The 27,802-nt window shown below is 51.2% G+C and overlaps 1 protein-coding gene across 3 annotated transcripts; it reads left to right on the top strand.

Moving 5' to 3' along the window:
• The first annotated feature begins 10,742 nt into the window (after nucleotides 1-10,742).
• PDLIM4 (PDZ and LIM domain 4) lies at nucleotides 10,743-26,002 on the top strand. Of its 3 annotated transcripts, none has more exons than XM_053566947.1 (7): nucleotides 10,743-10,870; nucleotides 16,082-16,233; nucleotides 20,078-20,159; nucleotides 24,550-24,731; nucleotides 24,946-25,109; nucleotides 25,460-25,577; nucleotides 25,693-26,002. In XM_053566947.1, exons 2-7 carry the CDS (start codon nucleotides 16,166-16,168, stop codon nucleotides 25,895-25,897), a joined length of 819 nt encoding a protein of 272 aa, XP_053422922.1. In that variant the 5' UTR covers nucleotides 10,743-10,870; nucleotides 16,082-16,165; the 3' UTR covers nucleotides 25,898-26,002. The 3 variants fall into 3 exon arrangements, with proteins under 3 accessions (XP_053422922.1, XP_053422921.1, XP_053422923.1); XM_053566946.1 differs by lacking the exon at nucleotides 10,743-10,870 and adding an exon at nucleotides 11,034-11,202; XM_053566948.1 differs by lacking the exons at nucleotides 10,743-10,870; nucleotides 25,460-25,577 and adding an exon at nucleotides 11,039-11,202 and having other exon boundaries at nucleotides 25,693-25,763.
• Nucleotides 26,003-27,802: the final 1,800 nt, after the last annotated feature.

Below are 27,802 nucleotides of genomic sequence, written 5' to 3' on the forward strand. Positions count from 1 at the left end.
GAAATATGCCACAGGGGAAAATAAATCTAGTATTCTACAACCAGAGAAATCAGCTTTAAAAAGCAAATGCAAAATAAAGATATTTTTGGATTAAAAAAAAACTTTCTCATGGGAGTCTTATGCATAATAAAACAAAAAAGCTGAGAGAATTCATCAGTGCATCTGCACTATAGGAAATGTTAAAGGAAATTCTTAAGGCTGAAAGGAAATGATACCTGTTGGAAATTCAGCTCTAAATAAAGAAACAAAGACTACCATGAAATATAACAAGTAAATAGAAAATATGTTTTCTTGTTTTTTAAATTACTTAAAAGATAACTGACTGTTTAAAGTGAAAGTAATTACTATTCATTATAGAGTTTATGGCATATGTAGAGATAAATACATAACAATATTAGCAAAAGGAGGGAGAGGTAAATTTAGGCATATTATTGTAAGGTTCTTAAATTATAGAAAAAGCAGTATTTATCCTTTTGTTGTTTTCTTTTTCCTTTTCATTAGCTTCTTTTCTAATTATAAACACAATAACATTTATTTATATAAAATTAAAACACATAAACTAGCTGGGTATAGTGGCTCATGCCTGTAATCCTAGCACTCTAGGAGGCCATGATGGGTGGATTGCTTGAACTCAGGATTAGAGACCAGCCTGAGCCAGAGCAAGACCCTGTCTCTAAAAATAGCTAGGAGTTATGGCAGGTGCCTATAGTCTTAGCTACTTGGAAGGCTGAGGCAGGAGAGTTGCCTGAGGCCAAGGAGTTTGAGGTTGCTGTGAGCTATGATGCTACAGCACTCTACAGGGGCAACAAAGTGAGACTCTGCCTCAAACAAAAACAAAAACACATAATCTAGAAAAAGTAAATGTCCAAAAATATCATTCTCAGAAAGAAAAACTACCAGTAGTTTGCAGTGTATTCTCTTTTTTAAAAATCTATAAGTAAAAGGAAAACATATGTAAAGTATTTATCTTGATGAAAAAGTTGTTTCTTACCCCAAATTTCTTAGTCTGTTTAGTGTTGATATAACAGAATACCACAGAGTAATTTATAAAAAAAAAAAGAAAGAAAGAAAAGAAATTTATTCCTCACAGTTCTGGAGGCTAAGAAGTGCATTTATCAAGGTGCCAGCATCTTTTGAAGGACTTCTTGCTGCACCATCCCGAGAGAGAGAGAGAAAGGAAAGAAGGCCAAACTCATTCTCTACAGAGATGCCATTCCCATAATAAGGAACCCACTCCCGTTGGCATTAGTCCATTCTCAAAGGCAGAGGCCTTATGACATAATTGCCTCTTAAACACTATCCTCCCTCTCAACACTTCTGCATTGGGGATTAAGTTCCCAACACATGAACTTTGGGGGACACATATCAATGATAAGATCAAGATTATAAAAATATTAACCCAATGGAGTCAAAACACATTCTTCTTAGTAAAGTATCGCAAGAGTGGAAAAGCAAGTATCCAATGCACTAATACTAATAGGAAGCCAGTAGAGGATCTCACATATGCCCACACAAGAAGAAAACTCAACTGAATTCAAGCTGGAGGGAGAGGAGGGGGAAGGACAAAAGGGGAGGGGAATTGGTGTGCTCCCACCTAATGGGCACAATGTAAGGATATATGGCACACCTCCTGGGTGCAAGACACTACTGCAACAGGAATTTTACCTAACAAATGCATAAACATTGTAACCTAATCGTCTGTACCCTCATATTAATCTGAAATATAAAACAAACATTAACCCATATTTTCTGCCAGCCCTTTTTTTAGTTTAAACATATGGATAGTTTATGAAGACATTCACACTGGAAAATAAATAAATAATAATTAATAATTATAATTATTATAATTATTATAATTAATAATTAATAAATTATTAATCCATTTGGAATTCATTTTATAGTGTGGAAAAGCATATAATATATAGGTGTAGAGAGCAGGCTGTGAGATGGCAGAGCCCTCACAGTCTGGGGAACATTCAGAGAATGAACCCCCAACTGTTTCTCCTCTGTTCCAGAAATAGCCATATTCCTTTCTTCATGCTCCATCTGCCAGAAGTTACATAGACCTTTCTTTGTTTGGTTAACTATGCAGAGATCCTTGAGATCTCTCCCTTCTTTCTCCTTGTCATATGCTAACAAAGTTAAGTAGTAACCACAAAGTCACATAGTTCTTCCTTTGTTTTGTCAACTATGCTGAGATCCTTGTGATCTTGTCCTTCTTACTTCTTGTCATATGTTAATGAAGTTGAGCAGAAACCATTAACAAGATGGTTTGTCTTTGTTAAAGTCATTTACATTTTCCTATTGTACCCTAAGACCAAAACTATGTCTTTTGTTTTGCTATTTCCCCATTTTGTCTATGCTACTTCCCCCTGGACAACCCTGTAGAGATACCATAAAACAAAGCTGATTTTGTGCTTTGGGACTGGCTGTAGCCATCAGCTCAGTCAGTCCTCTGGGTCCCATCCTTTGTTTCCGTGTCTTCTCTTGTGCTGTATTTTCCTCATTCCCCACCAATTCCACTCTGGTTCACTCCCCTTTGCCACCCTGGTTCGTGACATATAGGGTTATAATCTTATTTTTTCTGTATATAAAACAAATGCCCCCAGCTTATTTATTAAATAAACTACCTTTTATCCCCTAAATTAAGGTGTTTTATCATATGCCGTATACTCTCTTTTGTTCCATTGATATATTTGTCTTTTCCTATGTTAGTCTCATGCTTTCAATTATTTTAGCTTTATTGCATACTTGATATACAGGGTGGCCATAAAGTTCATGTGCAATTTAAAATAGTTGTCTTTATGGCCATCCTGTATATCGGGCAAATCTCACCATATTAGTCTTTTAATTCAATTTTTGGGTTTTCTTTCATATTTCCTTTTTCAGTTGCTCTTTAGAATCACTTTGCCAATCCCTTCCCTCTAAATGAATTTTGATTGGAATTGCATTTATTTTCTAGGAACATGGCTATGCCTCCATATATTTTGCCTTCTTTTTTCTTTCTTTTTTTTTTTTTTTTTGCAGTTTTTGGCCGGGGCTGAGTTTGAACCCGCCACCTCCAGAATATGGGGCCAGTGCCCTGTCCTTCGAGCCACAGGTGCCACCCTATTTTGTTTTCTTTTAAATCTACCTTAGATCAAAGTTTATAGGTCCTCAATTTGCCCTAAATTCATTTCTAGGTATTATCCATGGCTTACTATTATTGTGAATGGTAAATTATTTTCATTACTTTTTCTAATTAATTATGATTGAACATGCTTAAAAGTTATTACAATTACACAGATACAACTTGTTTTACTCTGCTCCATACAACTGGATCCCTCTATTAATCATAATAATTTTTCAATTGATTCTCTTGAATGTTATGGAGGGATGATTATAATATCATTTGCAAATGCTCATTTTGACTTTCTATTATCTATTTCCTTTACTTATCCCTTATTTCTTTTTTTCACCTTATTACCCTAGTTAAAGTGCGCAGAGCAATACTGAAAAATAGTAGTGAAAAGGACATTGTTTGGATTATCACATTAATAGAACTTTCTAGACTGCTAAGTCTAATGCTGGTTTTCAGTTTTTGATTTATGTTCTTTAAAATGTTAAGAACATTCTCTTTTCTTCTTTTGGTGTGAGTGGCAGATAAATTTTACCTTTTGAGATGATCATAAGTTTCCTTTCTTCCTTTTAATCTGTTAATCATTAGATTTTATTTTATTTTATTTTAGAGACAAGATCTTGCTCTGTTGTCCAGACTGGAGTGCAGTGGTGTAATCAAAGCTCACTGCAGCCTCAGTCCCCTGGGCTCAAGTGATCTTCATGCTTCACTCTCCAGAGTAGCTGGGATTACAGAAGCAAGTAAGCTGCCATATCTCACTAATTTTTACATTTTTTGTAGCGATGAGAATCTAGCTGTGTTACCTAGGCTGGTCTTGAACCCCTGGCCTCAGGCAATCCTCCTGTTTTGACTTCCCAAAGTACTGGAATTGTACCAGTCATTAGATTTTATAATGTTAAGTCAAAATTATAATTTCAGAAAAAAATCCCCCAAATTGATAAAAGTGTTTTAAGATACTATGGGAGCCAATTTGCTCCCATAGTTATGGATGTCATTCATATATTGACAAATCAGATGGGTCCACCATTTTCTTAAAGGTGCTATATTGTTGTTAAGATAATAGATTTTCACAAGGATTGTGAAAGCTGTCCATCTCTCTCTGGCTTTGAATCGCCGTGGTTCTCTGAAGGAGAATGCTTGGGCTCCTTCTGTGAGCCAACAATGCTTCATGCTTGAATGCCCCATGTCACAGCTCTTTGCGGTCAGGTTGTCTTAATCCTAGTCACAGCTACTTCACAGAGCCTGCTGGTCCTAGATTGCTGGGAGGGCCCTTTCCAACACTCACTGCTTCTCCACCCCAAACCCACCATGTTCTCTTCCTCTTCCCTGAGATGAGCCAACTTCTTGTTTGACTCTCAGCACATATAAGTTCTTATTATACATTCTCTAGGAGTAATCCTTGCTTCTTAGAGCAGCCCAGGCATGGCCACTGTTCTTTAGGCAAGTCTACTGTCCCATTAATATGGTGATCTCACAAAAAGCAAATGATTTTGTCAAGGCATCCTCTTGGTTGGGGCTCAAATAGTATGAATGCTCTTGCCATTGTGGGGGTGGGGAATGAGAGAGGCACAGTGTGAGGATTTCAGCCCCACCCCCACTGAGAGTTCTGTCAACCACACCCCACTGCTGAGCCTGTGTCTGGACAGCTATGGGCTTAGCTTTGGGAGAGGAAGTGGGAAAAGATTTTGAAGACTGTTAGAAGCCAAGAAAATGGCCACCCAGGACATGAGGGTGACTCACAGGCTCTACTCCCATCCATTCTCCCAGCCATCACAGGCCTATATCTGGGACTTCTGACTCTAATCCCTGTGGCCCCCTGCACCTGGATTCCCAGGCCTCTGGGCCAGCTGGCAGTTACTGGACTCTGGCAGCATAGGTCTGCCCCATTCTCCCAGCAACATAGGCGGCCAGGCTCACACCAGGTGGCCACAGCTGGCCCATCTTATGGCCAGACCCGGAGGTGAGGTCAGCCTGAACTGAACTACCATCCTGTGACTCAGTCACCACTGGCACTACTGGGCAGCACTGTGCAGGACACTTCACCAAGACCAATCTAAAGGAGCTGGCACTATAGGGCAGAAGGCAAGTCATAAGTGATAGAAAGGATGGGGCTAGGAAGGTGTCCTGAGGAAGCCTCCAGCCCTGCTGCCAGTCCGTGTCACAGCCCCCAAGCCCTTTGAGAGCAAGTGACAGCAGCATGATCTATACCAATGAGAACATCATGAAGACAGGGGTTCTGGAGTTTCATCCTGAGAAGTAGAGCAGGAGGCCTGGAATTAAATCTTTGAAGTTATTTCCATATAAGGCTATACATTTTAAATGTGTATTATAAAGCCTTAGATGTTCAACAGTGAGACCTAAGACAGTGCCTGACACAAAAGAGGCTCTCAAAAATATCTGTTGAATACATGAACAAAGCATAAATAACATATTCATTATTCTTAAAACACTATTTTCATATTTCTTCCATTTTTTGTTTTACTGGGAGCCTAGAAATATGGAAGCAGCCTGGGCCTCTCCAGCCCTGGGTGCCATCTCTAGTGGTCAGGCCTGAGACCAGACTGTCCTGGCCAGGCCACTGCTATGTGTGAGTGTCTGTGGATATGTAGGCTCAGTGGGGGCTAAAGCTGGGTCATAAGCCTACATCCTAGGTGACAGATAAGTAGAGGAGCCCCAGTAACTGGGTTTCTGTGCTCCATCCCCACTTGACTCCTCTCTGTCATCCCTCACTTTAGGTAGAGCCTTACCTGCCCCCCAAACCCCATAGCGCTGATTCGCTCTTGCCTAGGCTGAGAAGGGAAGGGGCCTGCACAGTCAGGCCATGGCCAAGAGTCTCTGGGGCCTGGAATGAGCACACAGTCCAGCTGCTCTCTGGAAGAGGTGATAGGTAACTTTTCCTCACAGAGACCATTGTCGCTGGGCTAAGGGAAGCGTCCAATTATGAGGGGAAGCTGGATACCTGAGAAGCCTAGCTTGGGCCTTTTTGGGGGGTTTACAGGTAGAATGGCGCTTGATGCTGGGGGGAGGCTGGGTGATCACAGGCAGGCTGCCTGCAGCCTCTGGACCAAATGAGAAATGAGAGAGGTGAAAGGACAGGGTCCCCTCCAGGCAGGGGTGAGGCTGTAAGCTCCTTTCCTGAGGCCCCTGTTGCACAACACTTCATCACATGGGCCTCACTGCCACCACCAACAGCCTGTTCTGTCACTTCCCTGCCAGGGCTGGGCTGAGCCGCCTCTGTCTCCCACCTGTCTGCTACCTCCCCGCTGTGTGAGATGCCATTCCTCCCAACACCCTTTTACTCCCAGGCCCCAGGGCCAGGGCCTCCCTGGGCCCAGCTGGGTAAACCTGCCCCTGCCCTGACACCTGGCAGCCCCTTTGTTGTGTCCTAGAGAAGACCTGCTTTCTGTATGAAAACAGAGACAGAGCAGGTCTGACAGGGGTGCTGCTGGGGATTGCAGGTGCGGCTGAGACACATCTAGTCCCTGGTGCAAGGGACGTGGCACAAAGCCACCGACACAGAGAGTAAACTCCAGACCTACCACTTGAAACTGCGTGAGCTTAGGGTGGTCACTCACCCTCCCAAGGCTCAGTTTCCCGAAGGGAATTGAGTCTGCTCTCTGTCTGCCCCAGGATCTGGCTCAAGGCCAGTAACCAGCCTTCATTGGCAGAATCAGCTTTGTCCCTATTTGGATCTTCAGAGAGTGGATCCTCCCAGAGCCCCAGCCTCTCATCCCCAGAGAGGTGTGGCTGCTTAAAGAGTCCCCAACATACACCTAAGTCTCGTTGACCAGGTCTAGGCAGGATGCCCAGCAGAAACTCAGAAAGTGTTTGCTAAGGGACTGAATGACACAAAACCAGAGCTGGGAAGTTTCCTCTGTCACAGGCACACCCTCCTCTCTATGCTCTGCTCAGCCAAAGGCTAGCTTTGTTCCCTCCTTGACTGAGTCCTGTCCTCCCAGGCTATGCAGTGTATCAGCCCAGCCACCTCCCAGGCCACACCATCCCTGACCTTCCTTCTGGATATTGGGTGGTTGCCTGTGCCCCGGCTGCCTCCACCCCTTTCAGAGTCCCCAATCCCTGCCTAGAGTGGGCCTACCTTGGCTCTCTATCACTTGAAGGCCTGGTTGTAGCCCTGCAGGAGACCCACACAATCCATCCCCATCCAGCTCTGCCCTTCCACAGACTGCTGTCCTCTCCGCCATATGGACTCCTGGGCTCCTGTCCTGGACCAGCAGGTTCCTGGGCCCAAGGCCATGGGTCCTAGACCTGGGCCAGACAGCCCCCAATGAAGTGAGGGCTTCTAAAATTCTCTCTGGCTGTCCTCTGGGGCCCTGGAGTGGTCAATATTATGGACTGAGCACTCTAAGAAGAGAAGACTCCCTATCAAGGATTTGGATTCCCTTGGAATCCAAGCTATTGGCCTTGAAGAAGGGTTGTATTGGCCCCAAGAAGCTGAATGGGGCAGGTTCTACCAGAGACCTGTGGCCACTGGACTGGGGAGGAACAAGTTTGCATCTGAGCTCTCTGGCTAGCCCCCTCACAGGAAGGCAGCCTCAAGGATGGACTGCTCCATCAGCTTCATTCTACTTCCCCACTTTAAGGATACACGCAACTCTGGGAAGTCTTTTGCTTTGTCCCTGGAGTTGACCTTGCCCTCAACCTGACGTTGTTCCTGTTCCAACCCTTCCCTCCCCTCACCCTAAGCTCGGGCCCAAGGGCATCTCCCAAGGGTGTTTGTTCCTGCTGGAGCCTGCCAGCCTTGCCTGCCCATCGAGGAAAGAGTGCTGTGGTTTCTCCTGACCTTGGACAGACCTGGCTGCATATAGAAGGCCTTAGCATTGTGCCCTGAGACACTGGGTGTGGCCTCCAAGGCAGCAGGAGCAGAAATCCTCACCATCCTAAGCCCCCTCATGCCCTCCCTGCCTCTCTCTGGGTCATGTCCAAGGGATGAGCTAAGATAAAATTTCCCACAATGATAGTGTTGTTAAAAGCAAATGTTTTTGAACAACTTTTATGTGCCAGGTTCTCTGTTGGGTGCTAGGGAAACATAAATAAATAAGACAGGCACAGCCCTGTCCTCACAGATGCCTCGACCCCAGCTCTCAGCAGGACATGGCATATGGAGAGTACTCAATACATATTTGTTGAATAAATGAAGAATGCATGAAATGAGCAGTCTGATTATACCCAGCAGCACAGATGCCTGGAGGGTGTACAGTAATATGTGAAGGCCAGAGGTGAGTTGTGATCTGGCCACCACCCATCCCCAGCCTGGAGAAGAATCCCAGACCCTGTAGCTGCCCTGTGACTTTGTACCCTAGCAAAATAAGATCTCAGCAACACAGCAATCCTCCAGGACTAAGGCCATTAAAGGTGGAAAGGAATTCTGAGTGCCGTTTGGAATAAGTTTAGGGGAAGAGTTAGAGAAGCCATAGGAGCTGCAGCTTATCTGACCTGCTGTCCAGAACCCAGGGTGCCCCAGAAGTGAGTCCAGTGTGGCCCCCGAACAAGGGCTACCCCTAGCCTCCAGGAGCACAGCAAGGCCCACGCCTCTCTCTTGTGGGAATGTGCTGTTAGAAGTGGGCTGCAAGTCAAGGATGTCATCAAGTTCTGTCGAGTCATGGTAGTCATCAAGAACCTATGTGAGGAGGCTTGGTGCCTGTGGCTCAAGTGGCTAAGGTGCCAGCCACATACACCTGAGCTGGTGGGTTTGAATCCAGCCCAGGCCTGCCAAACAACAATGACAGCTACAACCAAAAAACAGCCGGGCACCTGTATTCCCAGCTACTTGGGAGGCGGAGGCAGGAGAATTGCTTGAGCAGAGTTTGAGGTTGCTGTGAGCTGTGATGCCACCGCACTCTACCCAGGACAACAGCTTGAGGCTCTGTCTCAAAAACAAAACAAAACAAAACAAAACAAAACCCTCTTATCCCCAGAGAGGTGTGGCAGCTTAAAGAGTCCCCACCATACACCTAAGTCTCGATGACTGGCATAGACCTGGACATCGGGCATCACTCCAAGCTGCCCAGACACTGCACAATGAAATGAGAAAGTTTTTATACCAGACTCGAAGATTATGCCAGATTCTCCCTACCCCTGATCTCTAACCTTGTGAGAGAAGCCTTTGGAGACGGATTACACTGCCCAGAGACTGAAGAGCCAGGAAAGTAAGTGGGTAATGAAGGAATTTCAGGATGGGGGTGGAAAGTATAGCCAGTCCTGGGGATGTGTAAATTGAGAGAAACAAGCAATGTCTGAGGCGAGGTCTCAGGAATCCACCGTGAGGTACACTGAGTAGAAGCTCCCCCAGCTAACCTCTGCACTGTTGATATTCACTACGACTCTTGGAGTCCAGATGAGGGGTCTCCAATCACAAACCATGCTGTACCCCTAGCCCTCCAGATAGCAAATAATAAGTGATTGTTGCCCCCAGTCTCTACACCATTTAATGGGATCTAAGTCCTGGGGAGCTTTTGGCCTACAGATGTCAGAGATCATCCAGAGACCAACTCTCCTGCTGGCCCTTCCACCTCTGTACATTTGGGGCACAGGTCTATGTAGGGCTGAGCAGAAATCTCTTCTACCATAAAGTATCAAGAGCCCAGTAGCTGATGCTCTGTGGATCCAGACCTGTCCCCCAAACACATCACACTCCCCATACAAGCCACTGCTACACACACCATTTATGTGGTTTTTCTCCCAGCTGAAAAGATAGCAGCTCCTCACCTTCCAGAGAGGCATCTGCATTCTACCGCGAAGGGCCCCTCCCTTCCTTGGACTGCCCCAGCTGTGCATCTTGGGGGTGTTAGCCAGCCCACACTTCTCATCCTACAAGCTGTGAGAATACTGGGAGCAGAGCCCTTATCAGAGCTTGGCTAAGAGGGTGCACAGAGTTGTTAAGAACTTTGGCTAAATTAGGGACAACTCTTCAGGATCTGGAGAGGCAAACGGTGTCTACCTGGTTGTAACCAACAAAAGTGCCCAGAGAACCAGCGGTGATAGGTGGGGCCCTGGCCAAGCTATGGTACCTGCAGAGGCTGTTCAAGGACATCCCTGGAGGACAATGGTTGAGAGTGAAGACTTTGGGGAGAAGGGCCCTAAGTAAAGGGCTTCTCATATTTCCACTCCCCTCTACATCAGACAGCCACTACCCACGCCATTCTTTCAGCTCCTTTCCTGGAGAAACAAAGCTCCTTTCGAAGGAGGAGGGGAGAGGGGACTGTGCAGATGATGGCTGGGAAGAGCTGGCCGCAAGAGAAGAGCCGCGTGTCCTGGGGAAGCAGGGACACCGGGAAAGACAGCATGCTGCTTCTAGACGCAAGTCAGGGTCGCCTCCTCCAGACAGCCTTCCTGGCCTCCGCAAACTAGTTCCAATGCTTTCTATTTCTCCCCCCGACCCATACTTGGCGCTGCCTGCTCTCATCCTGGGTCGGTGTCGCTGGCCTAGGCCTGCTCAGGCCCAGGGTTCCGAGCTCAGTGCGCGCCGTTCAGCGAGCTCCTTACAGCGAGAGATGAGGCCGCAGGTTCGCCTGCCAGGACCTTGAGGTATCCGAGCTAGGCGCAGCCCCATCCCCCATTTGAGCCTCCCCTATCCCTCCTCTGCCTGGGGCACCGCCCCCATAGATGTGACTTCAAAGGGCCTGTGTTTGCGCTTTCGCGGAGGTTTTGGGTACGCGTTCCGCAGACCCGAGGCCCGGGCAGAATCCGAGACATCAGGGCGTCCCCACCCGAGGGGGGGCCTCTGAGCACTGGGTAGGAGTGCGGGGATGCGGGTGTCTGGGGCTGCGGAGCAGGTCCTGAGAGCCCCCCGAAGTGGGAGGGTCGGGCCGGCAGCGGGGCCAATCCGGGAGCGCAGGGAGCCGGGCGGGGGCCGGGCGGAGCAGGGCTGGGGGCGGGCGGGCCGGGGGCGGGGCGCGGCGACCGGGCGGCGGCAGAGGCGGCGACGGCTCCTCAGTGTCCGGCTCAGGCTCCGGCTGCGGCTCTCGCCCGCGATGCCCCACTCCGTGACCCTGCGCGGGCCTTCGCCCTGGGGCTTCCGCCTGGTGGGCGGCCGGGACTTCAGCGCGCCCCTCACCATCTCGCGGGTGAGTCCGCCGGCAGCGGGGCGGCAGGGCGGTCCCGGGTCTGAGACCAGGTCCCAGGGATCCCTTCCCCCGGGACCCAGATCCCCGACGTGTCAGAGGCTTGAACGCGGAGAGTTGGCCCGAGTGTCCCGCAAGCTGTGGAGCCGGCTTCCAGGCAGGGCAGAGCCGCCCCAGCCCCTTCCCCTTCCTGCTGGGCCTGCCTGCCCCATCCCGCGGGGAATCTCCCCAAGAATCCGCACACTAGCCTCCCCTCCGGCCTTGTTTAGGGGGAGTCACCATGGGCCAGAGAAGGACCCACAGACACGCTCCAGGGGTCCAGACAGATCTACAGAGGCACAGAAACTCTCCTCAGACCCCAATCTTCCTGAAGATTTGGGACAAAAATGACTGAAAGCCCTCTTCCCCCATCAAGGGTCCCCGCCAGCAGAGCTGGATGACCCCAGGGAGATCTAAGGTCATCTCTCAATCTGAGAAGAGAAGGAGACTCTGGGCTTTAGTCAGCCTCTCATTCATGACCTCAGTCACCCTAAGGGAAGTGACCAGGAGGAATTTTTGGCTTCCAGGGGAAAGGGAGACTTGCCTATGAGGTTGTGAGACACTGCTCCACAAGACAACACAAAGCCAGGGCCAGGATAACCTCAGCCCAGCTCCTCAAGTTTCCTAGGGCCATGCCTTGCCCCAGGCTTTGGACTGAGGGGGAAGAGGAGAGGATACAACCCTTAGGGGGCGACTAGTCTGAGGACAGAGGAGCAGAGAAGGGGGCTCAGACCCTGTCAGAGGTGGTGCCCAGTCTAGGGGAGACAGGAGCCTAGCCCAGATGAGGTGTCCCTTTGTCTGGAAGGGCAGAAGAGGGAACTCAGATCTTGTCCCTGGGGGGCCCCATCCTAGGAAATGAAAGAGAAAGAATTCAGGCCCTGCCTGTGGTGGCTCCCAGTCTGGAGGGAGCAGAGGAAGCAATCTGGACCGTCTGAAGGCCATCTCTTGCTCCCCCACAGGCTGCTCTGGTCTTTGGGGGCCTGTGCCAGAGGAGATGAGAACCACCTTCCCCCACCCTACTGCCACCTCTCAACATGAGGGCTGGGCCAAGCTGGCTGGGCTTTCAGAGACTTCCTTCCAATTCTGGCGAAGGGGTGGGCACCCAGTGGAGCATGGAATCATGGAATCCCATATTGGGGGCCAGGGTGACAGGCAGGCCCAGCTGTTCTAGGAGGCTTTCCACATCTGCCCTCACCTGCCAGGTCCCTGGGGCCAAATGAGGTGGGCCTGCAACACATCCGGGAACCTTTCATCTCCCACTTTCTTGAGGGATGTGTGCATGTGCGAACCTCTCCGTCTGCCTGTGTGTCCACTGAGGGCGCTGGGGGGGGCTCTAGGCAGGCCAGCCAGGCACCCTGGGCGTGAGGCCGCTGACAGGCTCAGTGGCGAGAGGGAGCTGAGACATCTGTTGCCCACGCGGCTGCCTGCCTGCTGAGGGAAGGCCTTACAGGCCTCCACACGTCACAGTGGCCGCTGCAGCAGCGGCCTTGTTTGAAGCTGATTGGGGATGCAGGTCCCTGGCAGGCAGACAGTCTGGGAGAGGGCTTGCCAGGAAGACCCCCCTTTATCCCCCAAAGTCACACAGCAGCAGCTCAGAGCAAAGGAGCCAGGATGGCTGAGACTGGGTTTGGGTGGGATCTGGGGAGATGTACAGGGCTGGAGAGGCACAGGCCACAGCTTGCCTAGCAGGTACCTCAGGGGCAGGTCTACAGGGACTAATAATATGTGGGAGTGTCTTCACCAAGGGGGCTCAAGAACCAGCCCCTCCCATGCTTGCAGGGCCTTCCCTACTCAGGATCCAGGCAGGAGGCAGGCTGCCAGGTAGGGTTGGGGACTTGCAGTCTTGGCCCATGAAGCCCCAGGGATCCCCTAGGAGCACCATCCAGGGCTTCTTCCCCACAAACTAATGATATCTGGCCTTGGCCGAGCATCTGTGCCATGCCAGGCCCCACCCTGATGGGTGTTGGTACCAGCGTCTCCCCAGCAGCCACCCATTTTTGGAATGAGCACCGCTGTATACTCAGCCTCCTATGGGGCCTTTACATAGCCTGATCATCTCAGGTGGCCCTTACAGCAGCCCTTAGAAGTAAGGACTCCCTTTGGCCTCATATTATCAGTAGGGACATAGAGAGAGAGAGTTTAAGGTAATGTACCCAGAGAAGCAGAGTGGGGACAGGACCTGTGACTATATGAGACAATATAGAACCTGACTCTGACTGGCTCCGAGCCCACCACAGTGTCTGGGCTGGGTGGAGCAGGGGCTGGGAATGTAGCTGCTATAGGTGAGTGGCTGATTCATGTCCCAGCCTCCCACCTGACCTCACTGTTCCTATCTCCTTTCCTTCTGTCTGTTTACCCTGCACTTAAGCAGCTAGAGGGATCAGCCTGAATTCAACTTTGTCTTATGACTTCTCTGCTAAAAACCCTCCATGGTTCCCAACAATGCAGGAGAAACGCCAGCTTCCCACCTGGGCATACAAGGCTCTGCAAGATCTGGTCCCTACCTCTTCTCTGACTTCCTATCTTCCACTCTCCCCTACTAACCATGCTCAGGCCACTCAGGCTCCTTTCTACTCTCCCTCCAGATGAGCTGTTAGACATGCTGCTCCTTCCACCTGGAACACTCTCTCTCCCCTTATGAAGAAAGGGCACCATGGTTAAGAATGGAGGTTTGAGGGCAGCGCCTGTGGCTCAGTGAGTAGGGCGCCGGCCCCATATGCCGAGGGTGGCGGGTTCGGACCCAGCCCCGGCCAAACTGCAACAGAAAAATAGCTGGGCGTTGTGGCGCGCGCCTGTAGTCCCAGCTGCTCGGGAGGCTGAGGCAAGAGAATTGCGTAAGCCCAAGAGTTAGAGGTTGCTGTGAGCCGTGTGACGCCACGGCACTCTACCCGAGGGCGGCACAGTGAGACTCTGTCTCTACAAAAAAAAAAAAAAGAATGGAGGTTTGAATTTGGAATCAGTTGGCCTGGAGAGAAATTCTGACTCAGCTATTTATCAGTTAAGAAGGCGGTATCCATAAGTGATACTATACTTCTCTGGACCTCAGTTTCCTCATCTAGGAAATGAGCTTGCCTTGAGGATTAATGAGACAATGCATGTAAAGGTGGCTGGGAGAGTTATGGTTTCCTGGCCTCACACCCTCTCTGACCAGAACTCTCCTAGCCAAGTAGAGCTGACAGCATCCCAGCCATCCCTGCTTTCAAGAAACTTCCTCCACCCACAGAAGTCGGAATGCACCCCTTGTGCTGGCTGAATCATCCTGTAGCTTGCCCCTCCCTCCCAGAAGACAACTCCTCTCCAGTGTGAGGACTAGGACAAGGTGTCCTTCCTACAAGGCTCTTTTTATCTGTAAAATAGGGAAGAGAATAGACTCTGCCTCACCCATGGTTGAGAGGGTGCTGTGAGCTAATTAAGGGTAAGGTGCTGAACCAGGCCCAGGGATAGGGCAGGTGTCTATGAATGGGGCCTTGCAGGAAGGAGGGATGGTGTCAACAGAACATGTCCCCCAGGACAGGCTTGTACATACATGTGCCCAGCCCTACAAGTGAACATTAATGGTGAGCTGGTTGGCTGAGGGTGTCATGCTTCAGAAGAGAAACATTCAGCTTGGGCAGTGCCTACTCCAGGCCCCCAGCCAAAGAGCTGCCAGCACCTCAGGTTTGTCCACTCACTACTGGGAACTAGTTGAGCTGAGCCTCGTGGGGCTTCCAAGAGCTCCCACCTCCACCAACAGGAAGGAGGCCACTGGCAGCAGCTGGGAACTGGCTGGCAAGGCTGAGTAACAGTGAGGGTGTCTCAAGTCTATTTCTAAAGGCTGGGACAGCGTGAAGGGTACCTTCTGGCCTGAATTTTCCCCTTGGTTGCTTATTCAGATCTCTGTGAGTCTAGCTCTACCTGCCTCACATGACCTTCATCAAATGACCGACATTGTAAGTTTCCAGGTATAAATACTGCTTGACCTTATGGGGTCAGTAGTGGCACGGAGGTAGCCTGAATGCCTGTCCTGCTAGGGAAGTGAAGGTAGAGTTCTGACCCTGGAGACGGCAGGCTGGCAGCTGCCACTTGCCTAGAGAAGGGATGTTCAAACCGCCCATTTTAATCATAATGGGGTATTAACATTCACAGTGTAGGAACACAGAAGTGGTAATGTGGGCACATAGGGTACTGTGAGAGCCCAGAGGAAGTAGCCTCTGTGCTAAAACCTAAAGGATGAGGGTTTGGGAGTCAAAGGAAAGAATGTTCCAGGTAGAGGGAAGAGCATTTGCAAAAGTGTGGAGCTGAGATACCTGGTGCCTGTGGCATTCAGAATATCTGGATGGAGTATGGTAGTAGAGGTGAATGTGGGGTGGGGGTGAGAGCTGAGAGCAAATAAGTAGGAAGGCAGGCTCACTAAGGTCAAGGGGCTGCTATGCAGTTTGGCTGGATGGGACATTGTCTGTGTAGGGTATTTGTGACATGTCCATGCTTTGTATGTATCTGTGAGTACATATATCCCTGGGTGTCTCTATGTCCCTTGCATGTCCTTGGGTACACATGCAGGCTGAAAGAGTGACATCCACTTGTCCCAGCCCAGAGGAAGACCTGCTAATATTACCCTCATACCCAACCAGGCCCCTAGGTGCTGGAGTGGGAGTGTTTAGAGCAGAGGCTGTAGAAGGACCACAGGGGCCCTCAACCAGCCTCTTGGCTTGCCCAGCCATGGGTCATGCTGGCAGCGAGGTCATGCTGGCTTGCTCACCCATGGGTCACACTCACCAGCTTCTGAGGTTGGGGAGGTCTAGAGCAGAGCCTGCAGCGAAGCCACATAATGACTGTGCCCAACCATCTGGCTTATCCACCACAGGTCCATGCAGGTAGCAAGGCTGCGCTGGCTGCCCTGTGCCCAGGAGACCTGATCCAGGCCATCAATGGTGAGAGCACAGAGCTCATGACACACCTGGAGGCACAGAACCGAATCAAGGGCTGCCATGACCACCTCACACTCTCCGTGAGCAGGTGCGCACGGGGCAAGCTGGGCTGGGAGGAGGAGGGGACAGTTGTGGGCAGCCAGCATCCTGGTGAGCTGGGCCTCACACATCCCTCTGCCGGCTCCTGGGCACCCCAACCAGGCACAGTGTCCCAAGGAGTAGTACCTTCATGGGAGACTGCCAGGTACTGTTTAGAGCCAGGGGTAGCTTAAGAAGGGAAGAAGGCCTTAAACTCCAGGCTAGAAGTGTGTGGGGCCCTGATGGCAAGTCCTGTAGCAGCTATAATGAGACCTTGAGTAGCCTCTGGGGTGTTTGTTTCCGTCCTTTCCATTCCCCTGAGTGACAAGCTTAATGACCATTTCTAAGCAGTTGCTTATCTGACATCTCATTTAACCCTCAAACCAACTTAAAAAAAAAAAAAGATAAACATAACATATCCCACTTTCCAGATGAGAAAACTGAGGCTCAGGAATGTTGGAGGGTGCTTAAAGTCACACAGCAAGGGAATGGAGAAGCCAAATTTGATCTCAGGTCTCTCTCACTCCTAAAGATTCCAGTCCCTCTACATGGCTGCTGACCAATCTTGCCAGTTCCACAGCTTCAATGCTTCAGCTGTCCCCACCATGGCCCACACCTCTGTCCCAGTTGAATTTGGATTTGGGCAGGCTTCCTGCCATGGACTGCATAGTGCTGTGCAGCCTATCATGGAGGAGAGGGTAGGGGTCATCAAGCCCCATCTATGCCCCCATCATAGGTGGTTGTAGTATAGAAAGTCCACTTGAGGCTCCCTCAGCCTTGCTCAGGTCCTGGGTCTTTATTCAGCTCTGACAATCAGGTGACCTAATCCTAGCTGAGTGATATTTCCCCGCCCCCCACCTCACCCAGATCCACAGAAGTCAGACATAACTGCTCGCCTCTGCACATTTACTGTTAACAGGGACTTTCCATGACCCCCTGTGGAAGTGTGTGGGGAAAGCCTTCTCAAACCATAACACGCTAGCCGTGCCTTGGAGCTGGCAAGGCAGGAGGTGATCCATTGGCTCAGAGCCATTAAATACTGTGCAAAGGCTTATGAGGTAGTCCTTGTATATGCCTCGCTCATGTCCAGGTCTGGATCAGAGTAAGGACCCCTGGCTGTTCCCTCAGCACTGAGTGGACCCAGCTGCCAGTCCAGGGCCTTGTATGCTCTCCCTGGCACATGGTAAGGATGCTCCCAGCCTTGGAGTTCAGCACAGCTGGTCCTCATCCAGACTCTGAGATCTTAGGTACCCAGATGACCTCTGCCAGCCTGAGTTTCCCTCCCCATAAAACAAGATCACATTCATCACTCTCTCCCAGACTGAGGTACAGGCTGGATGGGAGAAATGTCAGCACTGCTCTGCCCACAAGTAGCCTCTGAGGCCTCCCACTTGGCTGGGTTCCTGGGCCCTGACTCACCTCCGGCTTTGACTCTGTGTGGCTAAACAAGGGCAGCCCTAGTGGTAATGGGGAAGGGGGAAGGGTGCAGTTAAAAGGGGCCTGAGTCAGGAGATTCCCAGAGAGAATGATGTCAGGGCAGCGTGGTGGGGTGAAGGTCTTCTTTCCTTCCTTCCTCCCCTGCTCATTTGTTCCAAACCAGGCATAGACAGAGCTAGAGGCCCACTGACCTTTCCACTCTGGGCATTTCAGCTCCAGCATGCCACTTGGCCACGGAGCAGGTAAGAATGCATTCTCTACTGTCACAGAGCTGGGTTCCAATCCTAGCTTTGCACTTAAAAATTGTGCTGTGCTCCAACAAATGATTTAATTTCTGATTCTCAGTTATCTCATCTACAAAGTGGGGATTATACTAGGTTTTACATTTTTTAAGTTGGTTTGAGAGATGTTGCTTTGAAATGGTCATCAAGCTGATCACTCAGGGAAGGGAAAAGGACAATCTTGTGATCTAGGCATTGAATGATGATGATGTGCCAGGTCTGCTCAGTCAAAGTGACAACCTGAGTTCTGCCCTCCGTCTCCCATCACTAACCCTCACACAGGATGATGCTGGGGGATTAAGATATGGGGCCCACCTGACCCTCTGGACCAACACTTCTTCTCCTGGACAACTTCCTACCTGCAAGGTCTCTGACTCTGCTCCCTATCTGGCCTGCTATGCCAGGACCTATGCCTGGGCCCGAAGACACCTCCATATACACACAACATGGGGCTTTGCAGAGGATCAGTCTGGTGAGCCAGCTGGAGCCAGCTACTCTGTGCTCCTACTCCCAGGTCCCTACCTGACCTCTTTTGTACAGAGGGCTCTAATTCCCCACAGACTTCCAACAGAATGAAAAGTGTAGTAAAGGCCCAGCCTCCCCACTAGGCTTATTCTTTCAGGAGGCCAAAGCCAGGCATTCAGCAATCCAAGCTAAACCATACTTCCTGGGCATGTTCTAAAGGTCCAGAACCCTCCTGTCATCAATTCTAGCCCTGGTGTGACTGATAGTATCTGTTGCCCATCACATGTGGTCCCAGATGCCTTTGCACAGCCTATTTTTAGTTAATGTCATTTTGTTTAAAGATAGGAAATGGAGCTACCTGCTCATCTTTCCTAAAGATAGGAAATGGGGGCTGTCATGTGACTAAGCCCTTCGATCCAGTCTGGTGCCCTGAGTAACGGTTGTGGCTCTGGGCACTTTGTTCCCTTTGACCCTTTACTTCATAACTTTGTTCCCTTTGACCCATAACTTCAGAGAAATAGACTCATGAGATGGTCCAGGTATGTCCCAGCAGAGTCCTGAGTAGGTGGAGGCCACAGTTAGAGCTATGAGTTAGACCAGTAACTTGGGAGCCTGGTTGAGGCTACTAGAGACAGAGACCACAGGGAAGGGGATGTCCTGGGACAGCAGAGCCCTGATGCTGAGGCCGTGAAGCCTGTGGAGTAGAGAGGTAGCCTGCAGGGGGCTAAGATGAGGAGGGACAGAGTGAGTTTAGACTACAGGTGTAGACAGATTATTAAAACTCTCAGCTGAGAAGGGGAGGGGGCAGGGATGAGCTGCTGGGCCAGTGATGAGACCTCAGGAAGCCCCAGGAGGCCTCTTCAGTTGGGTTGGGAGACATTATTCCCCTTTGTTCTAACCAGCCTCTCTTCCAGCCACCTACCATTGCGGGGTCTATGCACCCAGGGGGCCTGCCTTCTCACATGGCTACTGAGCAGCAGGGCTGAGCCCCAGGTCTGTAGCCTCTCGGCCTGCCTGCCCTGCTTATGGCAGGTTTACGATGTTTTTCTCCCTCCTGAGTGGTGTTTGGCTTTTGGTTTCTATGGCGAAGCAGGAATTTCCTAATGGCCTGTTTCCCATTTGGGCTGGGCAGACATCGGTGATGACTCTGCCGATGACTCTGCCGGCAGCAGCAGCAGGAGGGGAGGCACACCCCTCAGAGCCTCCGTTTCACCTCCCCCAGAGCCTGTGGACACTTGACCCCAGACCCCACCAGAGGCTGTGGATGCCCAAGGGATGAGTGGATCAGCTTCTACTGATCAGTGCATAAGACCTGGCTTTCTCTGCTGTGAGCTGGGATTCTTTAAGCTGAGCTTCGGTAGGCCCCAAAGAGGGCAAAAGAGTAGAGAAGCTGCAGGGCTTCTGCTGCCTTCTCTAGGAACCAGACCAAGGAGGGACGGTGAGGAAGGGAGCATACAGCTTGCACCAGGAGGATGGAAGATCTAGGATGTGGCTTCTTGTCATAACATTCACCATAATGGTGCAGGGGAAAGCATTGAAGTAGTGTCCTTCTACCTGCAGGCCAGGTCCTGGGTGTCTCTAAGCCTAGAGCCTGCCCCCTCTGGGTCCTGGCCCCCAGGCATGATGGGCATGGTGGGCAGACACAACTGACCATCCCAATTCATGCCACAGGCCTGAGGGCAGGAGCTGGCCCAGTACCCCTGAAGACAGCAAGGCTCAGGCACACAGGATTCACATCGACCCTGAGGCCCAGGTATGTATAGATTGCTTAACCTGGGCTGGCTCAGAGATGGCCTGGGGCAGAAAGACCAGGATTGGTCTGCAGGATCCTCTGCATTGGATTTCCTCACTGTGGCTCTCAGATACCCAGAACAGAGACTGAAGCAGAAGTCTTCTCCAGCAATGTTCCTAATTATCCCATGTTTCTCAGGTGATGAGCGCCTGCTGTTGGCTCTTTCTCTACCCCAATCTAGATTCTAGAAAGAGGACTTGTAATGGGCAGGAATTTGCTGGGTCTTGGCTTAGGGCTACCACTCACCCACCTAGAGTTTACTTTGTTGCCCAGTGATGCCAGACCAGGAAGAAGTCACCAGGCTTGGGTTGGGGAAGGTTGGTCACTCTTCAGGTTGTGGAGTGACCTCAGGATATGGGACACTTTTCTGCCTCATCCCACCCTTGAGTGCCCCATTCAAGCCTGAAGTTCTCTCCTAACCATCCTGTGATTGTATCTAGCAGACCTCAGGCTGCAAGCATGTCTGCTCAGTCACTTTTGGGTACATGACAGGAGTCATAGCTATGGTCCTATCCTCAAGAAGAGGGAGGGAGCCAGGCTGCTGTAGGGCCTCATTTTGCCATGAGCATGAGGCATACCAAGTGATCAAACCTGAGGCATCCAGAGCCAGCTTGATATCTGTGGGCCACAGAGATTGGGCAAGATGGAGACTGGGCTTGTCTGTGATAGAGTCAGAACCATGGGGCCCAGCATGTGAGACCATGGCCTCCTGGTCTGCTTTTGTCCACTCTCTTGACATGAAAGAAAAGGGTCCAGGGCAGGGAGATGAGGCTTGGCTGAACCAGTGAGAAGGGCTCAGCTGGGGGCCTGAGTTTTGGAATTTGAAACTCAGCTGTATTGATTTCTCTAGTTTCTATCCTGGTTTCTCCCTTAGCACCTACCCCAGTCCCATTTTGCTCAGACATTTGTTCCCTCCCTTGCTCAGCCAGCATCCCTGAGGCCAGATACTTACGGCATGCCAAGGACAGCCCATCCTAGCAAGGGAACAGCACTTTTAAGTTCTGGGATAGGGGAAGCCAGGGGTTGAAGGAGCTAAGAGTAAGCATATGACTCAGATAAGGGGTCAGAGAGGGCTTCCTGGAGGAGGGGGTATCCAAGCTCAGCCCTGAAGGCCTAGGAAAATCAGGCCAAGTGGCATGGGGAGAGGAAGTGTGCTCAGGAAGCAAATACAAAGGTTGTCTGCCATAGGTTCAGAGAACAGAAAGGTCAAGGGGAAGGGAGGGCAAGGTCAGAGGAGTGAGAGGGCAGGGATGAAGCAGGACTTCATGAAGGGGTGGAGCAGAACTTCTCCATGGGGCTACATTTGTGTATTAGAAGTTTGCTTTGGTAGTTCCATGGTACTAAGGCCCTAGGGCCAGGGATAAACAGGCAGGTGTTGGCATAGACTATAAGCCCAGCTTGACATGGCCATCAGCTAGTTTAGGTCCCCAGCTTACATGCATGGAGCTTACCTTGGAGGTGGCAGTGCCAGGATGGACAGGACGGGGGCCTGAGTTTTGGAATTTGAAACTCATCTGTATTCATTTCTGTAGGAGAGACTCAGTACCAGTGCGCCTATGGGGCTGGGGCCCACAGAGCAGCTCTCCCTGCCCCCATGCTTATCCTCACTGAGTCCTTCGAAGACCAGGCTGCCAGTGGCTCAAGCTAGAGGGGGAGGGATTTTTTCCACAGGCAATAGGCAGCCCCTCAGCTGCTGCCCCACTTTTGTACTTAAAAGGTCATGGGCTCTATGGGTGGTGACAAAAACACCCCACCCAGCCCCTGTAGGGCTGAGTCTTCACTAACGTAGACACAGGGCCCATTGTCCCCATGCTGCTCCCACCCTCTGCCTGCCAGGGGCATTTGGCAGGGGGTTGGGGGAGCTAGCTGGTGCCATCAGAAAAGGAGGAAACTACCCTTGGCCCATGGACCAGCATAAGGTGCCCCTGGCACACAGACCCAAGTGGGATGGGACAGGGCCAACTGGTGCTTCAGGTTCACCTTCCCTGGGGATGCCAGAGGAGACCCTCCTTCTTTTTGGCCTTATTTGGGAGGACAGGAGGCACTTGGCCCAGGTCAGGGTGGAAGAAGAGTGATGATAAGGAAAGGTTTCCTGGAGTGGGTAGCACTGAAGCTCAGAACCAAGTGATGGGTAGCAGTAAGCCAGTAGGAGCAGGCAGTCCTTGTGCACTCAGCCTATCCTCTCCAGACTGGCAGAGAGCTGGAACTTAGCCTCTGAGAAATGCTACTTGCCTCTATCCAAGGTAAGTGTCCCAGATCTGATCTTAGTCAAGTGGGGGCTGATGAGCAATCAGATAGTTTAACTCTCCCTCCTCCCCCCCCCCCCATTCTGCTGAAAAACCCACTGAGGCTTCAACAAACAAGTCAGCCTGTAGTACTTAGAAGCAGGGAGCATGTGGTACAAAGTAGTACAAAGTACACTGCTGCACAGAGGGGAGAAATCTAGGAATGAGTGCTCAGGAAATCCCAGGGCAGCCATTCATCTCATGGGTCATTCCCATGTGCCAGGCCATATGCTAAGTGCTCTGTATGCAAATGTTTTTTAAATCCCCACAAGGAACTTGATCTAGAAACCATCACATTCCTTAGTTCACACCAAAGACCTAAGCCTGAGACTCACACCAAAACTGAGGTCACCACTTGTGTCCTAATCACTGAATTCAGACCTAGAGAGTCTGCTGCATGGGTGGCCATGGGAGGGGCGATGGCTCTGATGACCCTGCAATAGACTCCCACACCCTGCTGGGTGTGGGTGAGTGAGGGCCTCTTCTCAGTACCCCTTCTCACTGAAGCTTCCTCCTGAGTCCCGGCCCCACCCCCACCAACCACAGCCCATCTGGTCCCCATTAGAGGCCAGCCCTGCCTGCCTGCCCAACAGACGCATGTGTGAGAGTACTCAGGTTTCTTAGGGGATTTTGTTGGGCCTGATGGGGATGGGGGTCTTCCTGTTGTTGCTGTTACTGCTGTTTCTGCTCCATTGATGGGGGCTTTATCTGTTGGGGTAAAGGAAATGGGGAGCCCATACCCAACTGCTGGCCTACTCACTCCCCAAGCTCCTGTCCAGAATAAAGCAGGGGGAAGTACAGCATAGCCCTACAGGATAACTATGCCTCAGGACTAGAGGCTGGCTGAGTGCAAACCAAGTTTCTTTCTTGCTGGGGAGGGCAACCATTCCTCCCCACCCAGTCTGTCTGTTCAGAGAGCAGAGCAGAGGTTTACATGTCACCTCCCAAGCTGAGGCCGAGACCCACACACATCATGGCTTGGGCTTAAGCCTCATCCTAAATCAAGTTGCTCTGGATGCCAGCCAGTCTCAGCCATGGAGGCCACCATAGCCATCCCACGGTGTCCAGTGTTGGCTCTAAGTTATATCACCACATGTATGTGATTAGTCATGTGTAGGTGAGCTGGTTGGCGCATGCATGTTGTCCTTACACATATGTATATCTTTAAACATACTTGTGAGAGTGTGCATACCCCGTTCACATCACTGATAGTGTGCTTGTGTGTGCTTTCAAGGTGAGGGCAGAACAACTCTGGACTCAGCAGGGACAAAGATCCCACTTCACACTCATACCCACACCCATAGAGACACTGCCCTCTCCTTATGAGCTGAGGGGGCATGCTCAGGAGACTTCCCAAAATGTTTCAGCCATGGGTACCAGGCTGGCCATGGAATACTGGGGACAGGGGACCTTGAGTCTTGATCCAGCCTCTGCCCTTCACCTGCAGTGCCTACAGAGGGCTACCCATTGTGGCCTAGGAAGCAGGAAATGGATGTGCAGTGCAGGCCCCAAAGAGGCTGACCTCACAGCAGCACTCTTGAGTCTCAGCCTGCCCCCAAGGGCCTTTGGACACTCAACAATTAAGACCTCTTCCTGGCTGCAGGATAGGAGCAACACCTTGTTTTCCCAGCCAGGACCCAGCATGGTCATGGCAAGTGGGAAGGCTAAGCACCCCTGAGACCACCCCTTTCAGGAAGCCACACACTTTGGTACAGCCACACTGGCCTTAAAGGCTTCTTAGGATAGGCCTGCCCCAACATTATCCCTCACAGACACTGGTAGTCAGAGCCACCACTGGAGCTCATGGCCCAGTTTCAATCTCAGGTGCTCAGGTTTTCATGTCAGACTTTCCAAAGGCATTTCTATTTCTGCAGGGGCTGAACCAGACCTGAGGCTCAGCTCTTCCCTATAAGCCCCTTCCCTGGCTGGGCATCATAGCTCTGTGAGGCCAGAACAGAGGTAGCCAACTTACATCCACTACCTGGCATAGCTGGGTGGAGGTGGAGTGAACAAGGAATGGCCAGAAGCCAGAGGGTCTCCCAGGGCCTTAGGACTCTCTCTCATAGGATGGCAGTCCAACCACCAGCAGGCGGCCCTCAAGCACCGGGATCGGGCCCGAAGATGGCAGACCATACCTGGGATCTCCATATGGGCAGCCCCCTCGCTTTCCCGTCCCTCATAACTGCAACAGCAGTGAGGCCACCCTGCCAGCCCAGATGAGCGCGCTACACGTGTCTCCACCCCCCAGGTAGTACGGAGTCCTGGCTTTTGGAGCCACACCCAGATCCCGTCCTTAATCTCTGATCCCTTAAATATCACTGAAGTCCCATCCTGACCCTGAGACTTGATTCTTGGGTCTCAGCTGGTTGCACTCTGACTCACAAAGCCTAACCAACCCGGGTGCTCCTGCGGTGAAGGCTACAACTGCAACCATGTCCCTTCTCCATCTTTCTCCCACCCAGCGCCGACCCAGCCAGAGGCCTCCCGTGGAGCCGGGACTGCAGAGTGGACCTGGGCTCGGAGGTGTACAGGATGCTGCGGGAGCCCGCCGAGCCCGCAGCCGCCGAGCCCAAGCAGTCAGGCTCCTTCCGCTACTTGCAGGGCATGCTAGAGGCCGGTGAGGGCGGTAAGACTACCGCCACCTGACCCCACCTGCCTTCCGGCTCCAAGCGGTTCCCGGAACCACCCTCACCCATCCCAGCCCCAGCCACATGCACCCCCTAGTGACGGCAGGTTTCGACTGCCACTCATCTGCACCTCTAGGTCTCCACGGTCGTCCCCGTGCCCATACCCTCGCAGTGCCTGCGCCTTCTGATTCCTTTTCCACCCCCACCCCCATCACTGCGCCTACGCCGGCCAAAACCACTCCCCAGTTTAGACCTGATGGCGCCGGAAGCGGGGTCCAACCGAACACCCCGCAGAAATGGAGTTCTGACCTCCTCGCCCGGCTCATGCCACCTACGCTTTGGGTTTCAGGGGAACGGCCTGGGCCTGGCGGGCCCCGGAACCTCAAGCCCGCGGCTGGCAAGCTGGGTACTCCGCTGAGTGGCCTGCAGGGGCTGCCCGAGTGCACGCGCTGCGGCCACGGCATCGTGTGAGTACCCTCTCCCCCGCCCGGCTGGGTCTGCAGTTCTCTAGGCCCTGGATGGGGACGTGCTGGTGAACCCGACAGTCACCCCCACGCTATCCTCTCCGGTTCCTGCTATCAGGGGCACCATCGTCAAGGCGCGGGACAAGCTCTACCACCCCGAGTGCTTTATGTGCAGCGACTGCGGCCTGAACCTCAAGCAGCGCGGTTACTTCTTCCTGGATGAGCGGCTCTACTGCGAGAGCCACGCCAAGGCGCGGGTCAAGCCTCCCGAGGGCTACGACGTGGTAGCGGTGTATCCCAACGCCAAGGTGGAACTCGTCTAAGCCGGGATACCAGCCCCGCCCCTGCTTTTTAACGTACCCTCGCGGCCCATGTAAATATGTGTCTCTCCCCGCCTTTCTAATAAAATCCCTCTGCTGGGCCTTGAACCTGTTAGTGTCCTGGCCTGCCACCCCCCAGCGCGGGCTCTGACACTCGAGTGCAATAACATCTGTTCAGGTGCCAGGCATGTCCCGCGCACTGGGTGCAATGTTGAGCAAAACAGGCACCCTGCTGCCCTTAAGGGGGCCACAGCCTGAGTGGATGGCAGCCCTCACTCACAAGGGACAGCTCTATTAATAGAAGGCGAGGTCTAGGGTACTGCAACGCGATGTCAAGAGGTCAGCGAAGGTGTCAGCTGAGAACCAAGAGATGAGGAAGGCAAGAACTTTACCAGGTGAGGAACCGTGTATGCAAAGCTGAGCACAGTCAATAAGGGCCCCAGTGGTCATCAGAATAGCGGGGGCAGCCCCTAGCAGCCTAGCGACACGTCACTCCGCAGGCAGGAGAACGTGGCTGGGAGAGGAGATTCTGGGACTACCGCAGGTCATAAGCACTTTCTAGTATTCCTTCGCCCGCCTCCTTCGCCGCCGCCACCTACTTGATTCTTCCAGACCTCTTCTTCCCTTCTTTCTCTCCCTCCACTAGGGGGCACGCTTAATTTTCCATAGAGAGAAGAGGTTTTAGAAAAGAACACTTGCCAGGGCTGCTTTCCGCTCCAAGATCCTCCCTCCTATCTCCAAAGTGGAGGAGTTAAGCTCCAACCCTCCTAGGTGGCGCCGCGGTTTCCGCACAGCGGGTCTGCCTTGGGCCTTTTCACGCCTTGGTTGCACACATGGTACAAATTCACACTGTATAAATGGTATCAGAGTTGGCGAATTGTGGTTGTTCCTGGACTCTGGGTCGGGTGGGTCTACCCTCTAGCTTGCTTGCTCTGGACAAGAAAATGGCTCATTTTATTTATCCACCCCAAGCAATGTACCTTTGTGCTATTTTTAATTTTGTGTTATCACAAACCACAAAAGACTTATCAATTTACATTCTCACCATCAGCATGGGACAGTGATCAACTCCAGCTCTTGTCAATACAAGATACTTTTTTGTTTATTTTTGCCTGTCTGATAAGTGAAATGTGGTAACTGTTTTAATGTGCATTTCTCTGATTACCAGTGATGAGCAGTCATTCAGCACAGTTATGGTGTGTTTGTTGGATGCCCAAAGCAGACAGAACAGCAGGGAACAGAGTGGACCTCACTCTCCAGGAGTAGTTAACTCTCTAAGTTATCTCTTGTGTGAATTACCCTAAACCCTTCACTCCTTTTTCTGAGGTTTAACTTCTTGGGGGTAGGGCAGGGTATTGAGAATGATGGGGATTTTTATTTTCTTTAAATTTCTTACATTCAATTGTTAGGTTTTCTATAATAAACATATCATCTTTATAATGAGATAGCTGCTATGAAAGGAAATTTTTATATTTAACTTCTTTTTTATTTTTTTGAGACAGAGTCTCACTACGTCGCCCTTGGTAGAGTACCATGGTGTCCCAGCTCACAGCAACCTCAAACTCCTGGGCTTAAGCGATTCTCTTGCTTCAGCCTCCCAAGTGGGAGGGACTACAGGGGTCTGCCACAATGCCTGGCTATTTTTTGGTTGTTTGGCAGGCCCAAGCTGGATTCTAACCCGCCAGCTCTGGTGTATGTGGCTGGCACCCTAGCTGCTGAGCTACAGGTGCCTAGCCCTTCATTTTTTTTTTTTTTCTTTTTCTTTTTTGAGACAGAGTCTCACTATTTCGCCCTTGGTAGAGTGCCTTGGCGCCACAGCTCACAGCAACCTCAAACTCTTGGGCGTAAGCGATTCTCTTGCCTCAGCCTCCTGAGTACCTGGGACTACAGGCGCCCACGACAAGGCCA

This window comes from Nycticebus coucang, chromosome 17 (genome assembly GCF_027406575.1).
Source record: "Nycticebus coucang isolate mNycCou1 chromosome 17, mNycCou1.pri, whole genome shotgun sequence".
In the NCBI taxonomy this organism is placed as follows: domain Eukaryota; kingdom Metazoa; phylum Chordata; class Mammalia; order Primates; family Lorisidae; genus Nycticebus; species Nycticebus coucang.